Source organism: Mobula hypostoma, chromosome 11, assembly GCF_963921235.1.
Source record: "Mobula hypostoma chromosome 11, sMobHyp1.1, whole genome shotgun sequence".
Lineage (NCBI taxonomy): Eukaryota > Metazoa > Chordata > Chondrichthyes > Myliobatiformes > Myliobatidae > Mobula > Mobula hypostoma.
The window spans coordinates 52,576,822-52,603,446 of record NC_086107.1 but is presented as its reverse complement, the minus strand read 5'-3'; the positions used below and the strand labels follow the sequence as shown (position 1 = coordinate 52,603,446).

The 26,625-nt window shown below is 40.3% G+C and overlaps 1 protein-coding gene across 1 annotated transcript; it reads left to right on the top strand.

Moving 5' to 3' along the window:
- The first annotated feature begins 383 nt into the window (after window positions 1-383).
- On the top strand, window positions 384-26,625 carry tmem86a (transmembrane protein 86A). Its single transcript, XM_063062033.1, has 3 exons — window positions 384-594; window positions 17,312-17,576; window positions 23,789-26,625. The coding sequence occupies exons 1-3, from the start codon at window positions 574-576 to the stop codon at window positions 24,220-24,222; spliced, it is 720 nt and encodes a 239-aa protein (XP_062918103.1). The 5' UTR covers window positions 384-573; the 3' UTR covers window positions 24,223-26,625.

Sequence of the window (26,625 nt, the reverse complement as noted above, 5' to 3'; positions counted from 1 at the left end):
AAATTAAGCAAATGTCACTACCGTAGTTTTGTTTACACTGTCCAGAACACAACTGGAAAACATTTGAAGTTCACCTAGAAAATTAAAGATTGAGGTAATTCTCAATCTTTTAATTTTCCAGGCGAACTTCAAAAATCATGAGCTGATCGAGTTCTTTAGCTGAGGCAGGAATTACTGCCTTCCAACGGAAAGGTGTGAAGGCATTGGTCGGTATGAGGGTATTGATCAGTGTCCGGTCGCCCCGCTGTATTAGGTCTCGCCCTGGGTCCCCACCACCTTCTCGGGGTTACTGGCGGTCAGCGTGACGTCACGTGACCCGGGAGCCTACCCCCCTCCCAACCCGCCGGTGACGTCACGGAGTCTGAGAGAAACAAGAACGCGAAAACAGGAGCGGGACGGGGGAAAGCGAACTCGATTGTGCCGGGACACGGCTGGCTCCCCGGGTCTGGTAGCGGAGCCCGGAGTCTGGAGCCCGGAGCAAGCATCGCGGTCTGCCCAGCAGCTGGAACGGGAAAGGAGATCAGAGCGGACCCGGTGGGGAAGAAGAAGGAGGCGAGCGGGCAGGAGAGGAGGATGGTGTCGCCGGTTACCGTGGTGAGCGTGCCCCCCGGGAGGGCCTGGCATGAACACGGGCCCTCATCACTCGCCCTCTCCTCACTTTGTTTAGCTTTGAGCCGGGTGTTGATGTTTGGGGCAGAACTCACACCGTTCATTCACTTCGTTCTGTCGCTTTGCATCTCTCAACCCGTCCTCCCCCGCTCTTCCCCTTCCCACTCCCAACCCGAGGAAACGACCCGACGCTTCATTTTTGTGCAACTTTAGTGCAGTTACAACCCTCACTGAGTGAAGTTATGGTTACAGATGTTATTTGTGGCTGTGCACTTAGTAAATACGTCGTGGGCCGCGGGTCAAGATCACACCGCAGGTTCTTTTGCATACTGCCTTGCCGTGAAAAACAGATGGTGAAAGCTCTTTATTCCATTGTATATTTTCCTTTGGTGTTCACATGCCGTTTTATTCTGACAAAAGGTCGTCATGTGACAAAAACATGCATGCGTGGTTGCTGAATGCAGTTGCAATTGGAGGCGAGTAATTACGGGCAGAAAGGATGGAGAAAAAGCTGGTTAAAATGGAGAAAAATGACGCAGTGGTTAAGTTACAGAACAAATAAACTACAGGTTTAAAAACACAAATGCTGAAAGGATTTAGTGCGCCAGGCAGCATCTGCGGGGAGAGAACTAATGTTTCACGTCGATGACCTTTCATCAGTTCCGGTCATCTATAACGGGTCCTGTCACCACAGTTGCTGCTTGAACTCCTGAGCTTTTGGAATAGTTTCTTTAATTTTATTTATTTGTTTATACAGCGCAGAACAGGCCCTTCTGGCCCTTAAAACCACACTGCCCAGCAATCCACTGATTTAACCCTAGCTTAATCTAATTTACAAAATCACTTGCACTTACTCACATATGCTACTCTGATGTCATCTCACAAACTCATAACTTATGCGGAGAAGAACAAGGTGCATGAGTATATCACTATCTTAAGGATTATACCATTTAGACGTCATGCCTGGTCTAGATCCTGGATCTGACCTGGCTTCCCAGCACATTACATTGTACAAACGTTTATATGTCGTAGAATCGTATGGAACCGATACAGGCTTTTTGGCCCAAAGCATCATCATTAACCTTCATGCACTCATATCCTCTAATCCAATTTTCCTGCTTATCCTTCAACTTTCACCCAATTCCAACCATAACTCACCCCCCCCCCATAATTTTCCTGTCAGCACTCTTCTCTTGGGCAATTTAAGTACTGGTGATAACTAAATCTCAACAGATGATTTTAAAAAGTGATAGAAAGATAAGGATATTGTTGCCACTTTGTGTTGTTTTCGGAAGTTATAGTTAATGAGCTGCCTCCCTCCATCCTTCACAACAGATTGACATGCCATTTTGTTAGTGATAATATTCTATTCAGGGGGGGGATTCTGCTGTTGGAGAAGGTACCTTTTCATCTTTAGATTTCTCAGTGATGTCAAGTCAAAGTTCAAAGTAAATTTATTATCAAGGACATGTGCATCACCATATACTATTCTGAGGTTCATTTTCTTGTGGGTATTCATAGTAAATAAAAAGAAACAATCAGGCTCTTGGGGATAACTCACTCAATTTCACTTCATCATTGAACTATTCTTACATGCAATGGACTGGCTTTCAAGGACTCTTCTCACATACTCAATAATTATTGCTTATTTATTATTATTATTTTTCTTTTTATATTTGTACAGTTTGCTGTCTTTTGCAAGTTGGTTGAATGCCCAATTTGCTGCTGACTTTCATTGATTCTATTATGGTTATTATTCTATGGAACTATTTAGTATGCCCACAGGGAAATGAATCTCGGTGTTGTATATGTTGACATCTATGTACTTTGATGTTACGTTTACTTTGAACTCTGAAACTCAAGAGAATCAATGGAAAAACTGCACATAAAGATGGAAACACAGCTGGTGCAAAAGACAACAAATCGTGCAAATTACAAAATAATAAATAATAATATTTTAGAACATGTGTTATAGAGTCATTGAAGGTGAGTCCATACGTTACGGAATAAGTTCAGTGCTAGGGTGAGTGAAGTTATTCCCTCTTGTTCAGGAGCCCGATGCTTGAGGGTAATAACTGTTCCTGGACTTGGTGGTTTGGGACTTAAAGACTCCTGTACCTGCTTCCTGATGGCAACAGCGGGAAGAAAGCAGGGCCTGGATGGTGGGGGCCTTCTATGAGGATACTGCTTTCCAGCGACAGCATTTCTTGTACATGTGCTCAGTGGTGGCGAGGGCTGTACTGGTGATGGTCTAGGCTGAATCCAGTTTTTTTTTGTAGCGTTTCCATTCAAGGGCATTGAAGTTTTCATATCAGCCATGGTGCAATCAGTCAGTATACTCTCTACTATGCCCCCAGGGTCTTCGTGACTTCCCTAATAATCTTCCATCACATACTGCCCTATGGAAGGATGTGATCAACTTGCGGGCTTCAGCTGAGAAGTTGTATTCAATCAAACGTGGAGTAACATTGAGGCAACAGCACAGAATTCGGCTGTTTTGGATATAACTAATGAATCCTGACATATTCCAATCCAAGATTGTTTAATGTCATTTCCAGTACACAAGTGTAAAGGAGAACAAAATAATTGCTACTCTGGATCCGATGCTGCTCAATAAAACACACAATAAGAAAAAAACACAGTAAATAAATTTATAAGATAGCTTATATACATTGATTATGTGTCCACAAAGTGATCCTAGGCACAGGAGTGTCTGTAGATAAGGTATCTGATATGAAATGATGGGGTGGTGGGGTTGTGAAAGGGTGAGTTAGTTGGTGGAGGAAATTAATTGTGTTAGAGTCTGGTGACCTCGGTGTAGATGCTATGCAGCCTCCTCCCTGATGGGAGTGGGACAGATAGTTCTCAAACAGGTGGATGGGATCTTTCATGATGTTACTGGCCATTTTCTGGAACTCTTCCATATATATGTCCTTGATGGTGGGCAGAATGAGACTCTTCTATCACTTGTTTATTCAATTTTATCAGCAGATTTTTTTTTCTGGTCACACTTACCCAGTCTTCCCTTATAAGCATGTATATATACAGGTTCTCTAAATCTTGTTTCAACAGAATCCACATTCTTGCTTCTCTTGGGTAAGGACTTTTAAGCTATATTTTTGTAGGATTTTTGTGGCGTAAATGGACATGTGTCCCTGGCTTCGTTGACAATGTCTTCACTATGTTTCCTTTTCAACATACTGTGTGGAATTGGGTGGGGTGATGTGAAAATCCAAAATCTTAGTGGGGTTAGACGGAGTATAACATGGCTACAAGTGCACTTGAGGGATTGAATGTGTGTCAAGTAATTCATATCATGAATCCTCAGTGCCTCTTGATTTAGGATAGGGATGTGATGAAAAATCATTGTTGGATGAGTCCAGCAGGAACTAAAATGGTCAATACATAGCAAACTGGTTTGTTTTATAATGTCTTGATATTTATCTCCTTTGATGCATCAGTTTATACTATATGCACAGTGCTGTATGTCAGCTTGCCAAGCTCACCTTGACAATCAACACACGTAAAAGTTGCTGGTGAACGCAGCAGGCCAGGCAGCATCTCTAGGAAGAGGTACAGTCGACATTTCAGGCCGAGACCCTTCGTCAGGACGCTGCCTGGCCTGCTGTGTTCACCAGCAACTTTTATGTGTGTTGCTTAAAATTCCAGCATCTGCAGATTTCCTTGTGTTTGCTTCGTGTTATCTTGACAATGCTGTTTTTGTTTCTAAAGCAAGAAAAAACAAACCTGGCAAATTAACAACCTTGGTCCAAATATGGATAAACAGAAGAGATTCTGCAGATGCTCAAAGTCCAGAGTAATTCACACAATATGCTGGAGGAATTCAGCAGATCAGGCAGCATCTAAACAACTGATATTTCAAACTGAGGCCATTCATCAGAACTGAAAAGGAGGAAGCCAGAATAAGAAGTTTGTGTGGGTGTGCGGGGGGCGGGGGAGAAACAGGAGAATGAGTACAAGCTGGCAAGTGCGAGATGAGGCCAGGCAAGGGGTAATCTAAACAGTATCCAAATACAGATACTGTTCAGATTTCCATGGGTAAGGTGAAAGTGATATCAAAATGCCAATAAATCAAGTGTGATACCAGGTAGCAAAATTGAAATCAAAAGCAATTGGATGAAGGCTTTCTGGATTCTGGGGTCATATCTGGCACAAAGGAGGATGACTGTGCTTGCTGAAGTGGCAGTTGTGGCTTCAGTATTTAATACCTTCAAGAAATACTGTAACAACTCACCAAGTTTCTTCAGTAGTAATTCAATATACACTGATCTTCTTTAGAAGGTTAAGGGCTGAAAGTTATTTAGAAAAGATCCATCCTCCTATGTGAGTCAGACAGTGTTCTCAATCATTGTTTCTGGAACTGCCTACCTGGCAGCATTGTGGGATAATGCATACACTTTAGAAGTTCACAAAAACGTCTGCCATCACCTTCGATAACTGGAGATGGATTGCTGGCCATACAAGTGAGGACACATCCTAAAAGTGAGGTGAAAAAATTATTTGAAGTTTTTTGTCTTCTGAGGATGATTATTGTCTTTCTTGGAAATGCTCAACAGATCAGGCATGATATATCTGCTGTATTTTTCCAAATTTCTCTTCTTACTTTGGATTGACTGCATCAAAATGTATTTTTAAAATTTTTACTTTTTGAATTTTAATTGTTAGCCTTCAGTTCATTTTTTAATCCCCATTTCCAGGCAAGTATAACTTAGGGAAAGGAGTCAGCTAGCAAGAAACAAACTTAAAATGATTTTTTTTCAACTGTACTTTAAACAGAGATTTTAAGTTAGATATGTTCTAATTTACCCTTTAGAAGGGTGTCTTTGCAGTTGCAGTTTAAAAGAGAACATATATCAAAGTTACTTTTGAGGTTAATCTAATATTCTTCACTCTCTTGGAATCCGATTCAGTGGATTCTGTTAGCCCTTCAGCAAGTGACCATCTTCTGTTATGAATCTGGTAAAAATTCTGCCACGTTCAGACATGAATAGCAAATGATTGAAACTTTGCTAATTTTTGTTCTTTATCTCAAAAGATGGAGGTGGAAGGGATCAAGCAAAAGTAATATCTTTGGTAGAGTGAGACCAGAGTTGCTGTTGCGATAAGATGTCGATGAAGCTGAGTGACAATATTGAGAGGGAAAGCAAAGAAGGAACATGTAAAAGCTGTGAAATTAAATCTGTTTTTGTCTTTCCAACTGACACTGCCAGATCTCCTGTCTTTCAAAATATTTACAGTTTAAATTTTTTCTCTCACAAACAGTTATCAGCCAGGCAGGTTCATCAATAGCTTACTACTGTTGCAGCCTGGAATAGGCCTATCAGAGGTATCATCGTGGTCCTATTTCCTCTCTTCCTCCACCCCCAAATGTCTTCTCAAACTGTACAACCTTTTCCCTCTCTTTCCCTGTTCTGATACCAAAGGACCCTCTTTGTGTTTTCACTGATGCTACCTGACCTGATGTGTATTTCCATTATTTTTTAATAATCATTCAGAGTTCCACTATCTGTCGCTGTTTGATTTTCATCAACAAATTTAGCAAATTGTTGCTATTTGCCGCTCACTTATTTAAGTGTAGCAGAAGGAATTCATAGAGACAATAGTTCACATAAGGAGAAATCTGCAAGTTTTTTATGAGGGTTTTTTGTAGTTAAAAAGACATTAGACCTGCAAGTATAATTTCTGCATATTTTTATTACTCTAAAATCCAAATTTATTATATGTAACATTTTGAAATATTTAAAAAAGTATAAGTTTACATATAATTGTACTTTTAAATAATTAATGCAAAATAGAAGAACACCCAAAACAAAATATCTGTTTTCTTGGAAACACAAGAGATTCTACAGATGCTGGAAAGCCAGAGCAACACACAGAAAATGCCGGAGGAAGTTGGCAAGTCAGGTAGTATCTATAAAGATGAATAAACAATTGACATTTCGTGCTGAGATCCTGGAATTTTCTTGGAATGCTGTTTGTTGATTTGCTTGAGACTTTTATGATGAGTTTGTACTCCACAAAGAGGTAGAAGGCAATTTAGGAGAATAGAATGCAATTTTCCAGACATATCGTTAACATTAAACAACCTCAGATAAAGTACAGAAAATTAGAATAAAACTTCACTGCCTTTTGGAAACATTGATGGAATACTAATCCAGATTCCTGGACTAATTATCAGTAGGCATCTTGTAAATCCAAAGCAGTGGCAGTAGAATTTAAATAAAAAATTAAACTGGTACTAAACAACAAAAGCAGTGTTGTGTAGGCAGAAATAAGTCATCAGTGGTGAATAGAAGTACACAGTTACACAGCTAAAAGATAAGAAGGCTCCAGGAATATTTTTTATTCTCAATTATTGCTAACCCAGTAACTGAGTAGTAAAGTAGTGATTCTTCTTATACCTGTAATCTGAGTTTGTCGTGAGCTCATGTCGGTAGAATAAAACTAGTCAAGAATGGCATAACTCATTCTCTCTCTAAAAGGTTATTAATCTTGAGAATGTGCTGTGATAAATATTATATAAAATTGTAAGTAGTTACAGATGAAATCGCTGCTAAAATGCTGGTATGATCTATACTGGTATAACAGTATATAATTCATATAACAGTCTCCCATCAGATCAGTTCAGTGTAACTTTCCTCATTTCTGTTTGTGAAAGCAGTTAATTCTGGTTATCCGTTGAAATAGCCAACTCCCACATCTGACTATTCTGTCTATGGTCCCTTTGCAGGCTTTCCCTAAGCTTGTTCTTAACACTTCATTTACAATTAAATCATGCCCTCGACAATTGATTGATGCAAACCTCTCCCTTTTGCACACACTATTCCATACACCCATACATTATTAGCCATAATTAGTTCTATATCATTACTTTTTATAGGACCCTACTACAGACATAGCTCAGAGCAGTGTTATACCCAACTGTTTTATACAACTCTTTCAATTATCTTCTTTCATATTAGCTGATGATTGATATGTGTGTAATTCTTTTTCTGCCTCTTCAAACAATTACAGATAATGCAGCAAGAATTGTATAACAATTATGATGTCAGGTATCATTTAGATTAGATTATGAGAACACTCAGTCCTCTTTTTATTGTCATTTAGAAATGCATACATGCATTAAGAAATGATACAATGTTTCTCCAGAGTGATATCACAGAAAACAGGACAAAACAAAGACTAACACTGACAGAACCACATAATTATAACATATAATTACAGCAGTGCAAAGCAATACCATAATTTGATGAAGAACAAACCATGGGCACGGTGTAAAAAGTCTCAAAGTCCCCGAGTCAATTGACTTCTGAGTCGCCGATAGCAGGCGGCAAAAAGGAGAAGCTCCCTGCCATAAACTTCCAAGCACCGTCAACTTGCTAATGCCTTGGAAGCAGCTGACCACAGCCAACACTGAGTCCATCCGTCCGAAAACTTCGAGCTTCCGACCAGCCTCTCTGATACAGCCTCCCAAGCGCCATCCTCTGCCGAGCGCCTTCGACCTCGCCCCGGCCGCTGAAACACGCAAAGCCAAGGATTTCGGGGCCTTCTGCTCCGGAGATTCCGGTTACCACACAGTGATAGCGAAGCGGGCATTTCAGAAATTTTCCAGATGTTCCTCCGTGCTCTCACGTCTGTCTCCATCAAATCAGAATTGTGCACGGTCCCCTACTTGACAGATAACAGACATCACCACCAAAGTGGCCGCGTCATTTGTAATATGCGTGCCAAGCATTGGCTATCTCCAACATGAGTGTCTACAACTGCTCCTTGACATTCAACAATATTACTGTCAAGGAGTCTCTCATAATATTTTTGAGGTTTCCATTAACTAGTAATACTATAACTGGACTGGTCAAGAATAATACTGTGACTACAAAAGCAACTGAAAGATTGGGAATGCTGTGACATGCCTGTTACCTTTTGACTCTGCAGTCTAGATCCATCATCTATATGCCATGTTAGAATTGTCATGGAAGTCATCTATTTTGCTGGAATTTGTAATTTAAACAACTTTGAAGTTCAATTGAAAATCCAAGATAAAGTAACATGCTTGAGAATCTAGCCTTACCCTTAACAATCACTCCTGCCCCTCATGCAGTCACTGCAGTCTAATTACAGTGTCTACAAAATGTACTGCAGCAGCCTGTCAAGGTCTCTTTAACAGCACCTCCCACTGAGGAAAACAGTGCAATCAGATGTATTTAAATGTTACATTTCAGAGTTACCCTCCGACTGGTACATCAGTGTAATGTGAGAACACATCACAATTCCTTCATCAAATTGTTGAAATCCTTTCCTCACAGTACTGTGGGATTAGCTGTGCAGCAAAGACTGAAGCAACTCAACAGATAGCTTACCCCACTTTCTGTAGGACTGTTAGAGATGGACATAAAACACTCACTTCCAAGTGATTACCTTAACCTAATAATGATATCTTTAAAAATGTGTCTTAGTTGCCAGTCTTATAAAAACAATTTCCACGGTGCCTGTATGATGTTTCTTTTACTCGTACCGGTTATCTTCTCGGATTCAAAATCAACCTTGACCAGTTGAACATAGAAGTCATCTTCCTGTGTCGGAGTTTAGTTGTCTGTGCTCAATAATAAATGGTTAATTCAAATAGATTCCTCCCTGAGAATGGCATTCATCTGATTTAATCTAGGTTTAATTTCAACTCAAGTTTCAGAGGTAGAACAATGATATCTAATCTGCTTTTTTATTTGCAAAACCTTTGAAATGTATTATTTTAAACACTCTGGTGCACATCAATTGCAAAATTAGGTAGTTGTATTGTGTCTTCTTCCTTGCTTGGAAGCCAACCATAAGACATTCAACGTGCATTATATGTAACACTTCTTCTGAGTGATGTGCCCCCATACTGTCACTCAAACCTCCGTAGACAATTTTTCCCTTCTTTCAATGTCTGAAGGCTGAAAGAGTAGTGTGTGAATAGTGAGACCAGGTGACTGAGCAATTATTTTCAAATGTATAATTAAAGTATGATTCTATTTTTCTTAAACCCTGTAAATAATTGATCTAAAAGTAGAAGGATGATCCATTCTCCTGTCATGTATGTTATCGAGAAGCATGGATACAAAATTTTCCTCAGAGCTCTGTCCTGTGTCATCACTCCACGCATTCCACTGAGGTTAAAGGTAAAGCCAGAACAAAATGTGAGATTAAACCCTCTGAGTATTCTATGAATAGTGGGGAAAAAATGTCTTGTGCTTGAAGAACTGCAATTGGTATTGGGTAATGTGTAACTGTCTTACCTTACTTTCATGTCAACAGTATAATGATTTATTTTTTTCTCTCTGGTTTAAATACTGGTCTTTCATAGTTTTGGTCCAAATTGTCTCAGCTAATTGAATATAGCTTCTTTCTTGAATGCAACAACTACAAAAAATTTATATAAGACTCTTGTTCCTTTGTTGTTTGTTAACTTTAGCTGAAACTGGGGTAATTTAACGCTTTGTTGAAAGAAACTGTGACATTGGTAGACATGGCAGGGGAAATGGTCCTGTCAGGATGTGGCTAAATCCTTTAGAGACAAAGATTAGAGCTTGCTTTGATTTACATTTGTATGATAGAAGCACTTGCTCTGTGGTACTTTATCTTGGAGTGCTTGATTGGGTAACAGAGAGCTTTACTTTCTATCTAATCATGGTATTCCAAACCTGGGGTGTCTTTCACATAGTTGTAGAAAAAATGGAAGGATTCAATTATGTAACTTATCAGGAGAGAAGCTAATGGCTGGTAATTGTAGTGTTTTCCATTGCCAACTTTTCTTTATGTAAGCTACACAGCTTGTATGGAAATAAGTCATGAACCTTAGATATTCTATAAATATCCAGTTGGTTCAGTGTCACCATTTTGCTTAAATGTGGTCTGCATGCCCAGTATTTATTAAACCATATAACAATTACAGCATGGAAACAGGCCATCTCAGCCCTTCTAGTCCGTGCTGAACTCTTACTCTCTCCTAGTCCCACCGACCTGCACTCAACCCATAACCCTCCATTCCTTTCCTGTCCATATAGCTATCCAATTTAACTTTAAATGACAACATCGAACCTGCCTCAACCACTTCTGCTGGAAGCTCATTCCACACAGCTACCACTCTCTGAGTAAAGAAGTTCCCCCTCATGTTACCCCTAAAATTTTGTCCTCTAACTCTCAACTCATGTCCTCTTGTTTGAACCTTCCCCACTCGCAATGGAAAAAGCCTATCCACGTCAACTCTATCAATCCTCTTCATAATTTTAAACACCTCTATCAAGTCCCCCCACAACCTTCTACGTTCCAAGGAATAAAGACCTAACTTGTTCAACCTTTCTCTGTAACTTAGGAGATGAAACCCAGGCAAAATTTTAGTAAACCTCCTCTGTACTCTCTCAATTTTATTCACCTCGTTCCTATAATTCGGTGACCAGAACTGTACACAATACTTCAGATTTGGCCTTACCAATGCCTTATACAATTTCAACATTACATCCCAACTCCTATACTCAATGCTCTGATTAATAAAGGCCAGCAAACCAAAAACTTTCTTCACCACCCTATCCACACGAGGTTCCATCTTCAGGGAACTATGCACCATTATTCCTGGATCCCTCTGTTCTACAGCATTCTTTAATGCCCTACCATTTACCATGTATGTCCTATTTTGATTAGTCCTACCTCACATTTTTCAGCAGTAAACTCCATCTGCCATCTTTCAGCCCACTCTTCTAACTGTCCTAAATCTCTCTGCAAGCTTTGAAAACCTACCTCATCATCCACAACACCACCTATCTTAGTATCATCTCCATACTTACCAATCCAATTTACCACCCCATCATCCAGATCATTAATATATATGGCAAACAACATTGGACCCAGTACAGATCCCTGAGGCACACCGCTACACACCATCCTCCAATCTGACACACAGTTATCCACCACTACTCTCTGGCGTCTTCCATCCAGCCACAGCTGAATCCATTTTACTACTTCCATATTAATGCCTAACGATTGAACCTTCCTAACTAACCTTCCGTGTGGAACCTTGTCAAAGGCCTTACTGAAGTCCATATAGACCACATCCACTGCTTTACTCTCGTCAACTTTCTTAGTAACCTCATCGAAAAATTCAGTAAGATTTGTCAAACGTGACCTTCCACGCACAAATCCATGTTGACTGTTCCTATTCAGACCCCGTCTATCCAGATAATTATATATACCATCTCTAAGAATACTTTCCATCAATTTACCCACCACTGACGTCAAACTCACAGACCGATAATAGCCAGGTTTACTCTTAGAACCCTTTTTAAACAATGGAACCACATGAGAAATACGCCAATCCTCTGGCACCATCCCCGTTTCTAATGACATTTGAAATATTTCTGTCAGAGCCCCTGCTATTTCTACACTAACTTCCCTCAAGATCCTAGGGAATATCTTGTCTGGACCCGGAGACTTATCCACTTTTATATTCCTTAGAAGTGCCAGTACTACTACTTCTTTAATTGTCATACTTTCCATAACTACCCTTCTTGTTTCCTTTACCTTAAACAACTCAATATCCTTCTCCCTAGTGAATACAGAAGAAAAGAAATTGTTCAAAATCTCCCCCATCTCTTTTGACTCCGCACAAAGCCATCCACTCTGATTCTCCAAGGGACCAATTTTATCCCTCACTATCCTTTTGCCACTAACATAACTGTAGAAACTCTTTGGATTTATTTTCACCTTCACTTGCCAAAGCAGCAAAATGAAAGGAATTGACTTCTCACCAGATGGCTCAGAGAAAGCGATGATAAAATTAACCTCTGGATGCCCTATTAACTAGATTTACTGTGTTTCCTTGTCATTTTCCTTGGAATGAACTGCAAAGAATCAGCTTAAATCTGGTGAACTAGAACTCAAAATTTGCAAGAGATGTGTAACGAGTCTTGCTACGTAAACAGGAACAGGTACATTTTGCAACAATGCCTGTCGATTACAATAGGTAAAAATTTTATTTGAAAAGCATACAAGAATAAATTAGAATCAGGTACAATAGCTGAGGAAGATCAATGCATCAGTGAATAATAGAAAATGAGGGAAACTGAATCTAGGAAAGGCTTTTAATTGTTTTTTTCTTGCATTGGAGAAAAGCAAAAATCACTTGGGATGTACAGTAGTAATAGAGGCTATTGAACTACAACAATGAAAATGAATACCAGCATAGCCATTGTCTGCTAATACTTTAGCCTGTACAAAATTAATACTGCATGCGGCGAGGTTCAGGTGTCACGCTGAACTATGATTCTCCAAATGAAGAGATAGAACCATAAGACTACAGTAGACTAAGACACTTTTTGATATTCTGTGGAAGTGTTTGCTGACTGTGCTGTATTAGGGTATTAATCTTGTAGCTTTGTTATTCACGTGGTTATTAGCGCATGACAATCCTCAAACGAGTAGTGAAACTTCAGACAATGCACAAATAGTCCACAATCAGCAGGCTTCTGTTTTCTGCTAAAGTAACCTTAACAGAAATGTAGATATGTATTATATGCTGACCCAGTCAGAAATTTCTTGCTGAGGGAAAATGTGATACCCCTGAAAGCAAAGATTTGTGTGGAGCAGTACTGATCCCAAAATGTTAATTAAACTCTCATAGTTATATGAAAGTCAGCAAAAAATCTGTCAGTTCTGAATATCTGAAATCAAAACAACATGCTGGAAACAATCAGCAGGCCAGAACTAACAATACAGTTTAAAGATCCTTCGGCCCAGCTGAATATTTCCAGAATTTTCTGTTTTTACATCACAGATGTGTCAGCTTATGGTGCTGTTAATTGATTCCAGCTTCGAGGGCAGAGCCTGTATTTCTAAGTGTGAGGAATCAGGCTGGTACCAAGTCCTAAATACCAGCCCTTCATGTGTGAGCTGGATTGGTTTTATACTCATTGGAAAATGGTGAGGCATTGAAATTTGACTGATTTTCATCTTTCTTGACATAGTGATAAAGGAATTATAGTTAACTATATTTGGTGGTTTCCATAGTTCTACCAATCAAAATCACGTCAGAATCCCATTTATCTTCCTGCCAATTATTATTACTACAATCACTGCTGTCCGGAATCCTCTGAATGACAGCAGACAATAGGTGCAGGAGTAGGCCATTCAGCCATTCAAGCCAGCTCCGCCATTCACTGTGATCTTGGCTAATCATCCACAATCAGTACCCTGTTCCTGCCTTCTCCCCATATCCCTTGACTCCGCTATCTTTAAGAGTGCTATCTAATTCTTTCTTGAAAGAATCCAGAGAATTGGCCTCCACTGCCATCTGAGGCAGAGCATTCCACAGATCCACAACCCTCTGTGTGGAAAAAGTTTTTCCTCAACTCCGTTCTAAATGGTCTATCCCTTATTCTTAAACTGTGGCCTCTGGTTCTGGACTCCCCCAACATCGGGAACATGTTTCCTGCCTCCAGTGTGTCCAATCCCTTATTTCAATCAGATCCCCTCTCATCCTTCTAAATTCCAGTGTATACAAGCCCAGTCGTGCCAATCTTTCAACATGACATTCCCGCCATCCCTCGAATTAACCCAGTGAACCTACGCTGCATTCCCTCTATAGCAAGAATGTCCTTCCTCAAATTTGAAGACCAAAACTGCACGCAATACTCCAGGTGGGGTCTCACCAGAGCCTTGTACAACTGCAGAAACCTCTTGCTCCTATACTCAACTCCCCTTGTTATGAAGGCCAACATGCCATTAGCTTTCTTCACTGCCTGCTGTACCTATATGCTTACTTTCAGTGACTGATGAACAAGGACACCCAGATCTCATTGTACTTCCTCTTTTCCTAACTTGACACCAATCAGATAGTAATCTGCCTTCCCGTTCTTGCCACCAAAGTGGATAACCTCACATTTATCCACATTAAACTGCATCTGCCATGCACCTGCCTACTCACCCAACCTGTCCAAGTCACTCTGCATTCTCATAACATCCTCCTCACATTTCACACTGCCACCCAGCTTTGTGTCATCTGCAAATTTGCTAATGTTACTTTTAATCCCTTCATCTAAATCATTAATGTATATTGTAAATAGCTGCGGTCCCAGCATCGAGCCTTGCGGTACCCCACTAGTCACTGCCTGCCATTCTGAAAAGGACCCGTTAATCCCTACTCTTTGTTTCCTGTCTGCCAACCAATTTTCTATCCGTGTCAGTACCCTACCCCCAATACCATGTGTTCTAATTTTGTCCACTAACTTCCTATGTGGGACCTTATCAAAGGCTTTCTGAAAGTCCAGGTACACTACATCCACTGGCTTTCCCATGTCCATTTTCATTGTTACATCCTCAAAAAAAATTCCAGAAGATTAGTCAAGCATGATTTCCCCTTCTTAAATCCATGCTGACTCGGACCTATCCTGCCACTGCTATCCAAATATGCCGCTATTTCATCTTTTATAATTGACTCCAGCATCTTCCCCACCACTGATGTCAGACTAACTGGTCTATAATTGCTTGTTTTCTCTCTCTCTCCTTTCTTAAAAAGTGGGATAACATTAGCTACCCTCCAATCTGCAGGAACTGATCCTGAATCTATAGAACTTTGGAAAATGATTACCAATGAGTTCACGATTTCTAGAGCCACCTCCTTAAGTACCCTAGGATGCAGACCACCAGGCCCTGGAGATTTAATAGCCTTTAGTCCCATCAGTTTACCCAACACCATTTTCTGCCTAAGACTAATTTCCTTCAGTTCCTCCATTACCCTGGGTCCTCTGGCCACTGTTACATCTGGGAGATAGTTTGTGTCTTCCCTAGTGAAGACAGATCCAAAGTACCTGTTCAGCTCGTCTGCGATTTCCTTGTTCCCCATAATAATTTCACCCGTTTCTGTCTTCAAGGGCCAAACTTTGGTCTTAACTAATTTTTTCCTCTTCACATACCTAAAGAAGCTTTTACTATCCTCCTCAATATTCTTAGCTAGCTTACCTTCGTACCTCATCTTTTCTCCCCCATATTGCCTTTTTAGTTCTGTTGCTCCTTAAAAGTCTCCCAATCCTCTGGCTTCCTGCTCATCCTTGTTATGTTATACTTCCTCTCTTTTATTTTTATACTGTCCTTGACTTCCTTTGTCATCCACGGTCGCCCCTTACTCCCCTTAGAATCTTTCTTCCTCTTTGGAATGAACTGATCCTGCACCTTCTGTATTATTCCCAGAAATACCCGCCACTGTTGTTCCACTGTCATCCCTGCCAGGGTATCCTTCCAGTCAAATTTGGCCAGTTCCTCCCTCATGGATCCATAGTCCCCTTTGTTCAACTATAATACTGACACTTCTGCTTTTTCCCTTCTCTCTCTCAAATTGTAGATTAAAACTTATCATATTATGGTCACTACCTCCTAATGGCTCCTTTAGTGCTAAGTTTTGATTTTAGCAGATTCAGGCATTAAGTCCTGCGGCTTGTGAGTTAAAATATTCTTTATCAAGCTTGATTCGCCCACCTTCTCCAGTACTCTTTTTCCCTTTCCCAAACGCCACCAATTAAAATTGGCACCTAAAAATGTTCTCTAATTAAAAAGCTCCACCCATCAGGAGTGCAGACATCCCACCTCTCCCGGAAGTTCTGGGAGTCTCCCGCATGTTAATAGTGGCTCCCTGATGCCCGCAAATTCCATACAATGTCACGGAAATCAATTTTTTTTGAGAGCGAGAGAGAGAAAGCAAGAGTGAGTGCGAGAGTGACCACGAGAGAGAGAGAGAGAGAGAGCGCCTGAGAGCAAGCCAGTGAGAGAGCGAGAGAGAAAGCGAGAGCGCGAGCGACCACGAGAGAGCGCGCGCGCGCCATGGCAGAGTGTTCCAAAAAAGAAAATATAAAACGTATATCACCCCAGACTACCTTAAAGTGTACCCCTGCCTAATAGGGGTCAAAAATAATGACAGTGTTGCTCGCTGCACTGCTTGCAACAGTGACTTTTCTTTTGCCCATGGTGAGTTAAGACCGTAAAAGACATGTTGAGGTGAGTTTTAACAGGTGTCATTTGTTCATTAGTATAGCTAACATTATTTAAACTAGCTGGCTAGCTGCTCAGGAGCTACTCTATTGTAGACATCCCACCTGTCCCAGATGTTCCGGGAGTCTCCCTCAAATTGATGGCGCTACCTCCCTGAAATGAGTTTTTGCAGAGTGGGATGTCTGGGAGTGCATATCAGAAATTCAGGTTGCACTGTGCAGAATTTCCTGATTTAGTTAGTGATCAGAAAGTTATAAGCAGATTGTGCTCCAGATTTCATTATCTTTTCCAAGTGCTCTCTCTGCTGAAGGCACAAAGGCATAAAAATGTCCCTGATAAATCAGGAAGCAGTGATTAGTTTGAATTGTTGAAGTTTTGGAAAGTTTGTGGGGGAAGAATGATGGAGTTGAGTAATTGCACCGTGGCGTGAACCTGAGGAACATTGCTAACTCAGTCTAAGAATGTGCTTAATAAATTACAAATACTTTACAATTCAAGAATAGATGAAATTCATCAGTAATAACCATAATGACATAAAGAAGGTAGAGAACATTCAGAAAGATTGCTAGAAAAAAAATTGAATTGAATAAAAAAAACTTCTGTTATATCAGGTAAGTGTACAGAAGTTCTGGTATCAGTACAGTTGCTCATTGTGTTTTCTTTTCTTTAGGTTAAATGTGAGGGGCCTAAGTTGGTACCTTTCTTTAAGGCCACCTGTGTATATTTTGTCCTCTGGCTGCCAACCTCTAGTCCGTCGTGGTTCAGTGCATTGATCAAGTGTCTACCTATCTTCTGTCTCTGGGTATTCTTGCTAGCTCATGGAATCAACTTCCTAGGAACACATCCCAGTGCAAGAAAGATCTTGGCAGGCCTGATATTTTCTGCTTTGGGGGATGCATTTCTTATCTGGCAGGAACAAGGATATTTTGTTCACGGTGAGTTTCTCGAGAAACATGTTTAAAGCTGCACAACACTGCACGTGAAAAATTAAAATGTATTCCTTTTTTCTCTTTTAATGGAAGTGCTTCAGTGTTTACACACCATTGAGATTCCAGTAGTAGTACAGGTTGACCTTCACTAATCTGGCACCATTGGGAACTGAGGAGTGCCGGATTAGGGAAAATGCCGAATTACAGAAGGATCACATTAAGCATTATCAGTGCCAGATTATCAAAGGAACTGGATTACAGGTAGTCGGATTAGTGAAGGTCGACCTGTAGTATTATGTATGGTTGTAATAAGGAGGTGGTGTGAGATCTTAGTGTGTACGAATGGAGCGAGTTCCCAGTGTCTGACTATTGGCAGTATGAGATCTCAGTTTAAGGGTAAAGGGTGAAAGTGGAGCTTCTGACAGCACAAGATTCAGCTTGTTGATTATGGGAGATCCCAGTTATTGGGGCTTGAAATCCTAGGTAGTATGGATTGATGGAGTTATGTCACAGTGACTAAATAAATGGCATGAGATAACAGTGGTCATGTGTTAGTGATGTTAGTTTTTGGGGAGTGTGCATAGATTGCTTGAAATACAGGTGAATCCAAGTGTGTGTGTTATATTTTGGAAGATTTCCTGAACTCCCTTTAAATTTACTAGGTTTATTTGGAAATATTCTACTGTGTAATGCCTTAAAGTATGTTCAGATTAACATCCAGTAGTGTTGAACATGTAGTCAGGCACCTCTATGGCCCCGAGTGTTTCACTGAATAAAGCTCCTTACATCTTTAAATAATTGGATAGCAAATTAAATTATTAATTATTAAATTAAATTGAAGCAGATTGTTTTAGATTAGTTTTTGTTGCCTGCTGTCCAAAATCCTGCAATCCCTGTGGATGATTCCAAACCTGTTGGTGGCCTCTTGATTCAGAAAAACAACCTAGACTGCTCTGTTTTGTACAATTTTAGACTTAATTCCAACCTGCGTTTTCTAAGTAAAATTTTGGAAAAAGTAGTTTTTCAACAGTTAAGCGATTACTTGTCAAGAATAGATTTTTTTTAAAAATTCAATTATCAGTCAGGTTTTAAATCAAATCATGGTACAGAAAGTGCATTGTTTAAAGTAGTTAGTGACTTACAGGTTAATGGTGAAGCAGGTAACATGTCAATTCTTGTTCTCTTAGATTTGAACACAGAATTTTCATAAACCACCTCAGTCAAGTTCAAAGTACATTTATTATCAAAGTATGTATACATTGTACAACCTTGAGGTTCGTCTTCTTACAGGCAGCCACAAAACAAAGAAACCACAAAAGAACAATTTTTTAAAAAAAGACTGTCAAACTCTCAAAGCACGGAGAGGGAACAAAAACAAGCCATGCAAACAATAAAAGCAAGCAAATAGCATACAGAACTGAAGCCTCACAAAAGATGCGATGCCAGGCATCTCTGCAGCTGGTGCAGGCCACAGATTCAGTTCATCGTAGAGCCGAGTAAACATCGCAAGACCGTAGACGCAAAGCCATTCATCGCTGCGGGTGGAGCAGGCGACAGCCTCAGTTCAGCACAGAGCTGGTAAACATCGAAGCTGCAAGCAGAACCGGCCCTTGCCTCTGGTCCCGACACCCTGACCTTTTCAATCTCAGCCGGCCTTTAAATTGTCCAAACATCAGGTCCTTCCTTGCTCTTGGGCCACTCTGGGTCCTGGCCCCCACCGCCATGATTCAGCCGTACTCGACCTTCCCAGTTCAGCCCGCCATTTAAATCAATCAGACATCGAGACTTCCTTTGCTCTCGGCGAAGGCACAACTGCCTAGACTCCGCAAAGACCACACCTTTGCCTCCACTTGCCACCGCTATTCCTGCCAGCACCTCCACCTCTGCCAGCACCATGCCTTGCCTCGACCACCCTTTGCTCGCCTCTCCATTGTTAGCATTGATCGTTATTAATAAAGTGTTACTAATAAGGTATTTAGTAATTCCCTTTGATTTTTGCTGCTGATTAGTCACTGGGCATCACCAGTGCCATCTTGTACCAGTAGATCTTTCTGGTATTGCCATGTGTTAGTTTCAGTCTCAATAACAGGACAAAAATTCTTTGTTAGCTGTGGTGATTGTGCATCCAAAATCCATGATATTGTATTTGGTTTGCCGTAAAGATCAATTATTAACCTGTTGTTGTTCTTACTCAGCCTGCTCCCATTAAGTGGGAGTTTTCTCAAAGCACAAGGTGAATTACCACAGCTATGCAGATAACACAATTCTATTTGTCTATTATGCCAGCTGACCCCAAGGCTCTAAACCCTGTGGTCCAGTATCCTACTAGTATTACAGAATGGATGAGTTTGTATTTCCTTCAACTAAATAAGGAAAAAACAGAAAGTTTAGTTATTGGTAGCAATAAAAAAAAGTGTGAATCTTAGAAGTAAACTTGATCATCTGGCCTTATAAAGCCAGGAGTAAAGAATTTAAGTGTTATTGACTCCAAGCTAAATTTCAAATCACATCAAATCAAGTTTAATTATCATTCAACCATACAAGAATACAGCCGAAATGTGAGTGTTTCTCCAGAGCCAAGGTGCCAAAACATACATAGCACATTCAAAATAGCAAGAGTGAAAAAAAAATACTCGAGCAATAAACGTGTATATAGTCCAAGACCCTGAGTGACGTGTTCCACAGATTGATGGTATAGTACCTGGTAATCCAGCGTGTCATTCTGCTGATCGAACACTGGAGGACAGCACCAGCGAGAGAGGTCAGCCCCCAACTGAGCATGAACGCCATGCAACACCAGCTTGAGGCTTAGTCCTCGCTATAGCCGAGACCATGCTGCTGCCTCACCACCCAACAAGGGAAAAAGGTCCGTAGCATATTACATTATCAATGTCCAACAGAGTCGTGTGACTGCAAGAGAAACATCCAAGACAGTCATTCACAGTCACACTGCACACCGCCTTCGCGCACTAACTGTTGCCTTTGAGTAGCAGGCAGCAACATAGTCTGCACCCAGGTCATGCTCTCTGAACTCAAAATGGCTCCTCCTCCTTCTTCTCCAACCTGCCAGCTGGCCTCTCCTCTGACATGCCGGTCGGCTTCTGCAACGCCATGGCTGGCTACTTCTGAAGAGCAGCTCACTCGTGTGGTAGACCTGCTGTACCCATAGCGTTTAGAGTCCATTATAGTCTTACAATCATGAAAAACACATTTAACAAAGAAAAGAACATCTTTGGTTGGCCCCCGAGAGCCTGCTGCATCCAAACGGGCTGCCATCTTACCGGAAGTATCGTACAATACTGTGCAAAAGGATTAGACGCATAAATATACAGTTGCAAGAAAACCTATATGAACTCTTTGCAATTACTTGGTTTTCTGCATTAATTACTCAAAATCTGGTCTGATCTTCATTGAATTCACAATAATAAGCAAAATCTGCCTAAATTAATAACACAATTGTACTGCTTCTCATCAGTACTGAGTACACCATTTAAACAATCGCAGTCTGGATTCAAAAAAGTAAATGAACCACTGGGGTAATGCCTTCTACAAAGGAGTCAGGTGTCCCATTCAATGAGATGTGATTGGAGGTGTGGGTTGTAGAGGTGCACTGCCCTATTTAAAAAAAAAAAGATGCACAAAGCTTACTGACACAGCACTTCTCAAGAAAGATCTTTAGGTGCACCATGCCTCTATCAAAATAACTTTCAGAGGACCTTAGAAGAATTGCAGCGATGCATGAAGCTGAAAAAGGCTACAAAAGCATTTCTAAAGACCTGAGTGTTCATCAGTCCGCAGTAAGAGCAATTGTCTACAAATGGAGGAAATTCAGTACTGTTGCTACTCACCCCAGGAGAGGGTGTCCTGCAAAGATGACACCAAGGGCACAATGAGCAATGCTGAAGAAGGTGAAAAAGAACCCAAGGATAACAGCAAAAGACCTGCAGAAATCTATAGAACTTGCTAAAGTCTCTTTTCATGTGTCCACTATAAGAAAAACACTGATCAAGAATGGTATTCATGGAAGGACACCACGGAGGAAATCACTCTCCAGAAAAAACATTGCTGCATGTCTCAAGTTTGCAAAAGACCACTTGGATGTTCCGCAATGTTTCTGGTACAATGTTAGTGGACAGATGAGATAAAAGTTGAACTTTATATTACAGAAATGTATACTGCTATGTTTTGGAGGAATAAGGGCACCCCACACTAAAACCAAAACCTCATCCCAACTGTGAAGCATGGTGGAAGGAGCATCATGATTTGGGGCTGCTTTGCTGCTTCAGGGCCTGGACATCTTGCAATCAATGGAACAATGAATTCAAAATTGTATCAAGACATTTTACAGGAGAATATCAGGGTAGCAGTCCACCCTTTCAATTATTTCATGTAAGGAACATTGTAAGAGTTTGGTTTCTTATAACATCTCAAGATGCAGAAAAATTGATACAGACTTTGCTTTTAGCTGATTAGACTATTGTAATGCACTCTTTTCAGGACTGCCTAAGAAAGATATAAATCGACTACACTTGCTCAAAATACAGCAGCAAGAATCTTAACCAAAAAAAGAAAAACACATTTGACTGGTTTTGGCATCATTACTCTGGCTGCCTAAGTCCTTTAGGATCAATTTAAAATACTCTTAACTGTATATAAGTCTTTGAATAATCAAGTTCCTCTGTTTATTTTGGAGTGTCTATCTTCTTACATCCCAAATCGTAATCTTAGATCCATGAATGTTGGTTTGCTTAGTGTTCCTAGAGCCAAACATATAATTACAAATATATGATTGCAAATACGTGGGGATATGAATTGACAATAAACTGGACTGGTCAAAGAGCACTGAGGCTGTCTACAAGAAGGGTCAGCGCGGTCTCTATTTCCTGAGGAGACTGAGGTCCTTTAACATCTGCCGGACGATGCTGAGGATGTTCTATGAGTCTGTGGTGGCCAGTGCTATCATGTTTGCTGTTGTGTGCTGGGGCAGCAGGCTGAGGGTAGCGGACACCAACAGAATCAACAAACTCATTCGTAAGGCCAGTGACGTTGTGGGGATGGAACTGGACTCTCTGATGGTGGTGTCTGAAAAGAGGATGCTGTCCAAGTTGCATGCCATCTTGGACAATGTCTCCCATCCGCTACATAATGTACTGGTTGGGCACAGGAGTACATTCAGCCAGAGACTCATTCCACCGAGATGCAACACAGAGCGTCATAGGAAGTCATTCCTGCCTGTGGCCATCAAACTTTACAACTCCTTCCTTGGAGGGTCAGACACCCTGAGCCAATAGGCTGGTCCTGGACTTATTTCCTGGCATAATTTACATATTACTATTTAACTGTTTATTGTTTTATTACTATTTATTATTTATGGTGCAACTGTAATGAAACCCAATTTCCCCCAGGATCCATAAAGTATGACTATGACTATAAGTACTGGTCTTTTGCTCGTATGCACCCAAAACCTAAAATACTCTACCAACTGAGATACGTCAGGCTACTACTGTGGAACATTTCAAAACTTTTTAAAAACCTACATTTTTAAATTTGGCCTATTTAGAGGATTACTTAACGCCTGTAGATGTTGATTACATTTAAATAATTTGGTATATTCAATTACATTTTATTCTATATAATATTGGTCTTATGATTTTTAAATTTTGTCTTTTTTTATGACTTATATTAACTTATTTTTACAATCTATGTGAAGCATTTCAAGCCTGCATCTTAATGTTTAAAAGGTGCTATATAAATAAAGGTACTATTATTAGTAGTAGTAGTAGTACCTTGTTCAGATGCTTGTTGTTCTTGGTGTGACTATGGGCAATGTTTGGATGTTCTGTGTCCTGAGCTTTTCAAAGGTGAATACAATCCTAGACTGTCTCCAGTGTACAGATAGACATTTTCCTAGTGAGGTTCATTGAACTGAGTACTCTTTTTGATTGATTTTTCTTTCTCTGATTTGTGAGTGATAAAACCTGCTGTATTCTTGACTAGGATCACTTAACTCTAAATAGGAAATCATAACGGAGTCAATCTGCTGAATGTGGGTCTGGCCAAGTCCAGGAATTTATTTAGCAAGCAGAGCCATTTTAGCTTTTATTTCATCTTGTCTTATCTCCTACTTTTGTAAATTTGACCTTTTTTATTTCATTTTAATTTGAACTAATTTAAAATGAAAACCTTTTACTTACACATTTTTCTTGCTAACTCCTCAGGCCTGCTCATGTTTGCCATCACGCACGTTCTGTACTCCTCAGCCTTTGGAATGAAGCCCATGAACCCTGAGCCTGGCTGTGGGGTCGTGATTATCTGTGGACTCTCTTACTGGTTGCTGTACCCATACCTTTCTGGTCCCTTCACCTACCTGGTGGCGGTTTACATCGCACTGATTGGATTCATGGGCTGGCGTGCCATTGCAGGGGTGCAACTTTTCAACGACCTGTGGACATGGACCAAACTGTGTGCCTGCCTTGGAGCCATGCTCTTCATGGTGTCTGACCTCACCATCGCAGTTAATAAGTTCTGCTTCCCCGTGCCTTACTCCCGGGCCATCATTATGGCCACCTATTATGCTGCCCAGATGCTCATTGCTCTTTCAGCAGTGGAATGCAAGGACGATAATGATCGAAGCAATAGAAAAATGAACTGAGGGACAATGTCCCCTTTGCATAGTAACAAGAACATATTGCTAAGTTCCAGTGGGACACAAAAATCTGGGAAAACTATGGTGTGAATCTAATTTAGAGCCACATGATTTATTTTCATCGGTTTGCTTCTGTGTTAGCTTATTGTTACCTCCATGAAGCAGTCGTCAGTCAGGAGGGCTTAAGGACTGTGGCTAACGCCAGCTAAGGTAGGTGACCCCGATGAGATGGTCCTTCTCCTGTGGCATTTTGTGCAGTGAACTCTCTGCCCTTCAATAACTTGATAGAAATTGACCATGTATATTTCAGTTATCATCCCTAGAATCAGAGTGGGAGAAAGGCATCAAGCAAGCAGGTCTCAAGATAAAAACTGAATTCCATGACTCTCGAGTTAATCTCAAACTCAGCCTCTTAACAATAATCCTGAATGTCCTTTTAAAATTTGAAATCTTTTCAATCAACATTTGTGAATTCATGTGTTTTGAGAAACAATTAAACCAGCATTTTGAGGAATTCAATAATTTTCAAAGTGAAGAATATGAATGAAAAGGATACATTTAAGGATTCAAAGTATAAACTGAGAAAGATCAGGTCCATTCAGGTTTATCCACATAAGCATGATATCTTGTGCATTATAATATACCTGTTCCCTAGTCCAACTGGAAACTATGTAATCTTCAAGGAAATCAAAAACATAAAAGTCCAGCAGAAAATTCTTTTCAGACCTCTTAAAGCGATCAAACTAGTCCAAGCGACTACTCTTTGCTTTGATGACATTATACAGTACCTACCTCTTGTTTAAATGAGAAATAAAATCACTGCTTCAGGGAATGATTCGGGTAATATGATTACAGTGGACAACTGCAGTTGAATAGCTGGCACAATTTTGATAGCTAAATATCTTCCTCCTGTGCTGTGGCTTGCACATTTATATTAAAAAAAAGGTATTCCTTTTGCTGTGATGCTCTTCTGTGCAAGCATGCTTTGTATCCTAGAAAACATTTGCAATATCTTTAACATCAGGAACCTCTCCCTTGCAAAATAAGGTGCATTTCAATCTTTTACCCTAAGATAAACATCCCCTTTTCAGTGCTGTAGATTTAGAAGTTGTTGAAAACTGTACTGTTTTGTGGTGTAGGGGATAACAGCTGTTTTTATGCATTGCACTCTGGTGCTATTTTACACATAAATGCTTGTTATTATGCTCATGATAAGAATAGATGAGCACAAAATTGAGGAAAGAATACCTATAAATTTTGGATGTATTGACCAATGGGTATTGCATACTTGGCAAATAATTCTAATGCTTTAGTTTTACTGTGCAACTTTCCACAGAATTAAAACTCATGAAGGGTAACAATATCTCTACAATGCAGTTTATTTTGAAAGTGCATATTTACTTTTTGTTTCTCCTGTATATTTTCTCTTCTTCCCTTGTCCATTTTAGACCATAAGACCATGGACCACAAGATATAGAAGAATTAGGCCATTGAGTCTTCTGTGCCATTTCATATGGTTGTTCCAAATTTCCTCTCAGCCCCAATCTCTTGTCTTCTCCCCGTATTCCTTCTTGCCCTGACCAATCAAGAATCTATCAACATCTCTCTTAAATACACATAAAGATTTGGCGTCCACAGCTGCCTGTGGCAAAGAATTCGACAGATTCTGCGTTCTCTGGTTTAAAAAAAAAAAAAATTCCTCCTCATCTCCATTCTAAACTGACACCCCTCTATTCTGAGGCTGTGTCCTCTGGTCTTAGATTGTCCCACCATAGGAAACATCCTCTCCACATCCACTCTATGAAGGCCTTTCACCATTCAATAGGTCTCAATGAGGTCATCTCTCATTCTTCTGAATTCTAGTGAATTAAGGCCGAGACCAAACACTCTTCATATGACAAGCCATTCAATCCTGCAGTCATTTTTGTGAACCTCCTTAGAACCCTCTCCAGTCTCTGTACATTTTTTCTAAGATAAGGGGCCCAAAACTGCTCACAGTACTCCAAGTGAGGCCTCACCAGTGCTTTATTTTGGTTTGTTTTGAAGAATGCCATCTGGTATCTCATCATAGATCTGTATATAAACTGATGTACTGAGTGTTGGCTGATCATGGGTGATGAAAGATCACATAACTGTGGTGGCCTCACTCTTTGTCCAGACGTTCAATTTCCAATAGGCCACATTGCATACCAACCAGGAAAACGGGTCTTGCACTTTCTCCCTTTTCACCTAACAAGCTAAGCAAATTGCTAATTTCAAAGATCATTTGGATTTAACTTTCTGACTGTTTAATCTACAGATTTTTCTTATGTAGTAAGAAGAAACACTAGAAGCTGTAAATTACTTCGTAAGTATAGATTTCTTTGAAATATTGTGGAATATTGATAGCTCGGGTTGGCTATTTGGAAG

Excerpts from the sequence above, each read along its gene's own strand:
- tmem86a (XM_063062033.1), top strand. The coding sequence starts at position 574 with ATGGTGTCGCCGGTTACCGTG. Across the intron at positions 595-17,311 it reads TGGTGTCGCCGGTTACCGTG|GTTAAATGTGAGGGGCCTAA; the intron begins GTGAGCGTGCCC and ends TCTTTTCTTTAG. Across the intron at positions 17,577-23,788 it reads ACAAGGATATTTTGTTCACG|GCCTGCTCATGTTTGCCATC; the intron begins GTGAGTTTCTCG and ends CTAACTCCTCAG.